General features: G+C 33.3%; 1 protein-coding gene across 1 annotated transcript in view; it reads left to right on the plus strand.

The window, feature by feature from the left end:
• Window positions 1-6,061, plus strand: part of CCDC138 (coiled-coil domain containing 138) — a 32,937-nt gene extending 26,876 nt beyond the window's left edge. The window contains exons 14-15 of the mRNA XM_050978593.1: window positions 3,937-4,075; window positions 5,166-6,061. Of these exons, the coding sequence (XP_050834550.1) occupies window positions 3,937-4,075; window positions 5,166-5,337 (311 nt within the window). The 3' untranslated portion in view covers window positions 5,338-6,061. The remainder of the gene's footprint in view (window positions 1-3,936; window positions 4,076-5,165) is intronic.
• The last annotated feature ends 1,250 nt before the right edge of the window (window positions 6,062-7,311 follow it).

Below are 7,311 nucleotides of genomic sequence, written 5' to 3' on the forward strand. Positions count from 1 at the left end.
CTGCTGTGGTGCACAGGTAATTTCTGTGTTTGGTAACTCTTCCACACTAGTGGACACTGCTGCATCATTCACTTGCATTGCTGAGACACGTTCTCCTTTCTCCCAGCAGATCCTCTCTCAATTAGAAAATGAGGCAAAACTGTAATTGTTAATTTGTTAAAACATGAACTTAGAGTTGTCATTTTATTTCCTGAAGTGACATAGCTTTAGGTATGAAACAGAATTTTCTGGGTTACTATAGCTGGTGAGATTTTATGCTGTGTGACTGATTACTTTGAGGGTAAATTTCATATGAATTCTGTCAGCAATGATAAATTGCTTATTGTTCGTTGCAGTCTACCAATCAGGCTGAGTTAATACAGCTACAGCACGCTCCAATTTTTTAAGGATACCACTGGAGGGTTTTGCAGATTATTTAAAATTGTGACAAAGTCCTGTCAGGATAAATTCCAATTACATTTTTCTAAAATAGTTAAAGAAAAGCAAAATCTGTGCAGAATCTAAGCAACCAAAATATTTAAAAATTTGAAGCTTATTATTTTTAGTTAATCAGCTAGAGATGCATTTAAATTATGTTTTTGTTTTGTTCATTTTCTGATTACTTAGAATATAATCTTCAAAAGCTTATCTGAATTGAATATATAAACAGTGTACAGAAAGTCCATTTAAATGTGTACTTTTTTTAGTTGGACTTGATGTGATTAACTTTGCAGACATTTAAACATTATTACCACGTTAGCTTTTCTGTTTTATAGGAAAGATCTTCTGTCTTAAAAGTGATGTTGTCTTTACATTAATTTGTAAAATTCAAAGTCAGAACATTCTTACAGTATATGGAAATGGGGGTGTGTGTGTGGTGTGTGTGTGTGTGTATGTTGTTTTCTTAATGTAATATGTTTAAGGAACCAGAAGGAGCAGGACAGCAAAGAAATATTCAGGTTGACTAAATATGGTATTTTTAAACCCTGCAGAAAAGGAATTAAAAGCATTTTATGGCTATTTAAGGGTATTTATAGGAATAAATTGTAGAATTGCCCTGTTCATCCAAGCAGGTTTTGTTACCTTCAGATCTGTCATGAATCAGAGGTCAGATGAGTCAGCAGAAATGCTAAAAGAGTTTTTTAAAGCCATTTGTTGTCTTAACAGGAGACAACAGGAAAGAAGAAAAGCCTTTCTTCTCAGTTTGCTTCTTGAATGTCAGTGTTGTCACACATTTGTTTTTTTCTTTTCTTCCCTTTCTGATAAGCATCTTTGGTAAGTAAGAGATACTGTTTCAAGTTTTTGTTGTTAAAGCACATTTCATCAGTGGTGCAGTGCAGGTTGATAGGACTGACATTTCTGTTTCTTGGGAATAGGCAGTCATTTGTGGGAACTCTAGGAAATTTTAGAAGAATGTCTATAAATTTATAGCTCTACAGTATTACTATAAAGTTACAGACTACATAATTTGTAGTCCTAGATTTTCACTGCTTTAGAGAAGGTTACCTTTCCTGCTATTGTACAGAAATTTTACTTCAAACACTCTTCAGTGATAGAAATATTTGGTCAGGAAGCACTCTTAAGATGGTGATTGTGTTCATTGGGCTTTGTTTATTTGCTGTTTCTGTTCATAGTTTTGTCACCTCTTCTCATGGATTTTAGCAAGCTAGACTCACTAGGGCATTACAGCATCATACCAGTGAAGTGAAATTTTAGTTAATTCTTTTTCCAGCTTTAAGACTTTTCTGTATCCCCAGAGTTCTGCCACAGAGAGCGGTGGCTCAGTAAAGAGCACCAAGTCTTGAGTGTGTGTCAGTCACGTAGCACTAAATGTAGCACATGTGGTGAATCATCTAAGGATTTTCTGTTTGCTGTAATTGAGAGATAGCCCTGAGGTTTTTTTTAATATGACAATTTCTGAGAAATAATACCTTCTGTAGAGAAAGTACAGAAATACTGAAAAAAATATTAAAAGTGGTATGCCTTGAAGACCATAAGCCAAAATAAAATGAGAAATAATATCTTATCTTTTTTTCATTGATTACTGCTTTCTTTCCTACTTTACTTTCATTCTGGTTTTATATTTATTACTGTTACAATTTAGAGACAACAAATTGTAACTGGAAGTGGTACTAAAACAGAGAGGACAACGTGCATAAAACCATAGGTGTATTGAACATGGTAGGAAAAACACAGAAGTACATGTAAACAGAAAAGCAAATTAATTGATATTGATTTATTGCCTTGATAATGCATATCTCTTTGACTAATTGTTGTTTTGCATTGCTTTGGGTAAAGAACAGAGGATACTTCAGCTATGCAAACCACAAAACATCTGCCTGCCTTTGTCAACCTATACAGAACGTCAGTTGTTGTTGCTTTTTCTTGCTGCAAGGTTGGCCTCTTGCTACCAAACTCTTATTATCCTGCATCTGTATGATTTCCATCCACACATTCCATTATGTATGTTGTAGATCCCATCTGTTGAATCCAGCATTTTAAATCAAAGGAGCAAAAGCACCTCTGCTGAAAAGAGGGAAGATTACGTATAGCTGTAGTTTCTCTGATCTGTGATAGAGGCATTTGCTGTTTCTCAGTCTTTTCATTTGAGGGTATAAGCCAGGAAAGGCCCACAAGTCTCAAGAGTTCTCTGTGTATCAGAGGTGACACTTGGTCATTTGTTGGAATAGGAATAACTGGGTCCTTACTGAATATTCAGCCTAAATGCACAGTGCAGAAAATTAGTTATCTAGGCTCTTGGGCTGACTTTAAATGCCAAGTTGATTTCTTTTTTAAGCCCTATTTCAAACAGTTTTCCATAGCATTTCTTCAGATTTTTTTTATCAGTAAACCTTCAGAAATAAATTAAAACCTTGAATTCACTCCAAGGCTACTTGTTACATTTAATAAATTGTATGTCCTTGAACCAGGAAAGGGAAAATTTTGACCAAAACATACATCCAGCCCTCTTTGTACTGATAAAAACATCTTGACATCCTATTTATAAATTACAGCATTCAGGATATGAATTTTTCTTAATGTCTTGTTTGATGGTTTATGCTGTAATTTGCATATTGCAGTTTCTTATTAAGTGCAACACATGAAATATTCTAACATTATGCAATCAAAATATTTTATTTGCATGTGTATTCTCATAATGGAAATGCCCTGTGGTATATGAAAGTCTGTTAATTTTAAGAAAAAAACAAATTGTTACTTCTTTTCTTTATGTTTTTGCTATGAATTAATCTGTAATATGAGAACCAAAAAAGAAATAACCAGAGAACAGATTTAACCTTATTTTGAAGTTACTAGATTTTGAGAAACAGGGTACAGGGAAAGTCTTTTCAGTGTGACATAAAAACTCATCTGCTATTTTAAGGGAGGGGTTTTTGTGTTTGATTGTTGTTCAGATCTCAGTTTTACCTCTTAATTACTGTGTTGACTCTCTTGAAACTGAGTGCAGAGTGCAGAGACAGTATGCTGACGATGAAAGACTCTCAGGTCTCACACAATCTCTTATATGTATTATCCCTGCCCATGTTATCTGCAGCAGTTTAAAATATTTCTTTCTGAGTCTTTTTGCTCAGCTTAATGTTCCCCTCCTTTGGACTGAAGAAAAGAACCACGATAAATGAGCATTGCATAAGCATTTTCAATGTAAGATCTTTTTATTTGAATTTAAAATTATTCTGTTTCCTTTTTTCCTTTTCAGAGAATAGACACTGCTTTAATTCAAGGATCAGTAGTGTTAGAACTCTTAGGAACCTGCATTTTTTCAGTTTCTAGTTTTACCTGAATTTTGCATCACGTGTTCAACAGAAGCTGAAATATTTGGTTGTTGTAATTATTGCACAGCAAGAAGCATTTAAGGCCTTCTAGAGGTATCAATAGCAGTTCTACTTTCCTCTGCACTGAACTCTGTGATACAAGATTTTAAATAATTTTCTTTTCCAGGTTCCTTACAGCCTTTCCTGGAAGCCTGCAGTAATGAATCCTTCTTCCGGACTTGCTCTGTATTGCTTCAAAGTTCAAAGCTAGATATTGCAGTTTTGGAAAAGCTCTGTGTTATACTGCAGAAACTCTCCAGAATAAAGTAATCCTTTATTACCCTTATTCTGTTAGCTATTATTAGGTCAATGAACTTGGTGACCTTTATCTTTTTTCTTTTCCAAAAACTCATCTCTGTTTTTCTGTTTAGTCCCTCCACCATACTCAATGCTGGAGTTTTAATTGTAGCAGTTAAATTTAAATTGTTTCTGTCATAGAGTTTTAAGACAAGCTTCTCAATTAGTGCATAAATCTAGTTCAATTTGCAGAGTACAAACTAGAAAAAAGCGTCACAATGTAGACTTAAAGAGGAATTATTCCTTACGTCTGCAGGTGACAAAAATGCTTAGAATTCTTAGAAGAGAATCCTAGACTTTCAGTTTTACTCAAATGCTTAGTAGTAAGCTCCTTTGAAAATTTAATCTTATCTTTGACTTGCATTCAAGCTTCATCAGTTTTCATTTCCTTCAAAAAATTTAAGATTTTGAGCCAATTGAGCCCTTTTGGAAATGTTCAACTTTTTAAACTGTGTTCCAATTGCTTACTGATTATTGCCTTATAGTAACAAAGGCCATCATATCAATAGTAATGTGCTGCTAAACTTCACTGGCACATTGTTCAGTGGGGTTGTTTCATTTAAGGGGATACCTAAACTGAGGAATTTTTACATTGAACTTAAAGCTGTTAAGTCCAATTTTTACATTGGACTTAAAGCTGACTTAAAACTGGGGTTTTCATTTCTTGTAAGGAATAAAATTGAACTCTAGGAAAAAGAATTTTCCTATAAAATAATCTAAAATTATAACTGGCGCTTAGTAATCAAAGTAAAATTGGCTCATAAATCCTAATTTTTTTATTTCATATGAGTGAAAAGCCCTTTCCTTGAGCTTTCATTATACTATGCATACATATCACTTGCTTAAGAAAACTGATAATTTTTGTTAATTTTTTGCCATTTTTTTCTCACCATGCATTGATGACCTTATGCTTAGAAACATACATAGAATAATTATAGTAAATTAAATACTGAATGCACATTTTACTTCATTAAAAATATTTTTCTGTAGCATCTTCAGCATTTATATAAAACCTCTCCATTTTAAATTGACAATTATTTTATTCAAAATATTTTGCAGAAGCAATAAGAAGCTGTTTGAAATGTTTGGTCTTCATCGAATGTTCCAAGAACTGCGTAGAACTGTAGATCCAGGTCACAGCTTCCTCTGTATAAACCTCAATTCAATTCTGCTGAATTTGGAATTCTTGAGCAGTAACTCTCTTGACTCCAGTCTAAGCACAAATCACTAGTACGAGCTTTCAATGCAATTATTGTTCTGTATAATTTATACCAGCTGCCCATGTTACTTGAAATTTGGGGGAGGTTTTTTTACTGATTTGTATAAATATGTTAAGCAGCACCTCAGTATTGTGCCATTTGCTGGGTATTGTGTGGATTCTCATTTACATTTCACTCATTCATAAAAAGGAAAATGAAAAACTTTGTAATATGCTAGATAGCTTTCTTCAGTATTTTCTGAAGAAGAGAAATAATGCTGCTGTTGTAAATGACTCATGCAATGTTTGCAATTGAATCCTTAGAGTAAGCAGATCAGAAATACCAGTCTTTCCTTACAGGTATGAATCTTAGTTACTTTTGACTCTTCAGAGAGTTTTATAAATTCTTTTATTTATTTTATGGTTGATAAGTAGCAGACAGGTGTCTTAGCAGATTATCTTTTGATAAGCCTGCACTTTTAATGATTAATACTAGATTTTAATTTAACATAACTAGATGTATTGAATAAGAAATTTTGTTAGTTTGATTTCAGAATTTTCTTCGAGTTTGTTTGATCTTTTCCTTTAGTATTTTATCCTGCTTTGTATACTGAAACTTTGGATGGTAATATCTTTACAAATGTAAATAAAAGCATTTCTTAAAATGTCTGGCAGTAGTAATCTGTAACATAATATTATTTTCTTTTATTGCTTCTGCTGTATTTTGTTTTAATTTGCAATACAATCTTCATGGTACCCACGTTTCTTTTCTGAGTATGAATATTTTTTTTTTGTCTGCCACAGTTCAGTGTCTAGAAGTTCTTACAAATTGGAAATAGGATACTTCTAAAAATTGAAATTAGTGTTCTATTGCTGATTTGTACTGTAATTACTGAAAATAAGTATTTATAAAATTGAAAATGCAGTTAAAGCTTAAAGATCTGCTCTATTTCTCTCTGTGACTAACACTGACATCAGTATAAAACTTCAGAGAGTTATTTCCCATTTTTTGCCATTTTTTGGTTGGTTGGTTTTGGTTTGGTGAGTTTTGGTTTGGTTGGTTGAGGCTTTTTTGGTTTGGTTTGGTTTTTTTTCGGGGGGGAGGGAGCAAGGTTGGTGGTTGTGGTGGTGTTTTTTACCAGAAGTCTTTGAACTGGTCTTTGAAATTGAATTCTAACTGCAAATATTTTTCGAGCAATTTGACTTAACATTTCTAACAAGCTTTTCTGTGAAAAGAAACTACACCAGATTTGGCACCAAGTATGTCTAGAAGAGAGAGCAAGCACTGTGCACTCTCTTGGCAGGAAACCAACTCTAGGTAATTTTTAAATAGCACTAATCACAGCTAAAATAATTTTCTGTCTATCAATTACATTTTGAAATAAGTATTTCTTCATCAGTAGTTTTGTGTTTCTGTCAAATTCACCAGCAGTGCAAAAGCTTGCATGTACCTTTGGCTGGAGACAAAATCCTGTTATTTAGGAAGAATATTTCCAGTCCTCATGTGCTTCTCCATCTACTACCAATTAAAAATACTACAAAAATCAATAACCAAAAAAACCTGTAGAAAGGTGCTGGCTTTCTTATCTCCACAAGAATGTTGATTGTGCTTTTAGTTTTCAGCCTTTGTTGCTGCAGTTTAATCTACTAATCTTCTTGGGATCCCAATTTAACACAAGGTGGTCATATAATAATGGCAAAGGTAAGGCATTTAAAAGAGACACATTGAGTACAGTATAGTTTTTAATATATTTAATATTTGTAGTCCCTTGTGGTTTATAGACAGTATTGTTTATACTCTAGAAAGTTGAATCACAGCTAATTTCAAGTTTTTATGATCTAAATATTAGGTTTCTGTTAAAATGCAAAATAAAGGGTTTTCCAATCTGTTAAATATTAATGCATTATACTGATGACCTAAGGATTAGACTAGTCATTTTGATCTTATGCAGATTTTTCAAGGCCAGGTTAGATGGGGTATTGAGACACCTGGTCTGGTGAGAGGCA

This window comes from Serinus canaria, chromosome 1 (genome assembly GCF_022539315.1).
Source record: "Serinus canaria isolate serCan28SL12 chromosome 1, serCan2020, whole genome shotgun sequence".
NCBI lineage: Eukaryota > Metazoa > Chordata > Aves > Passeriformes > Fringillidae > Serinus > Serinus canaria.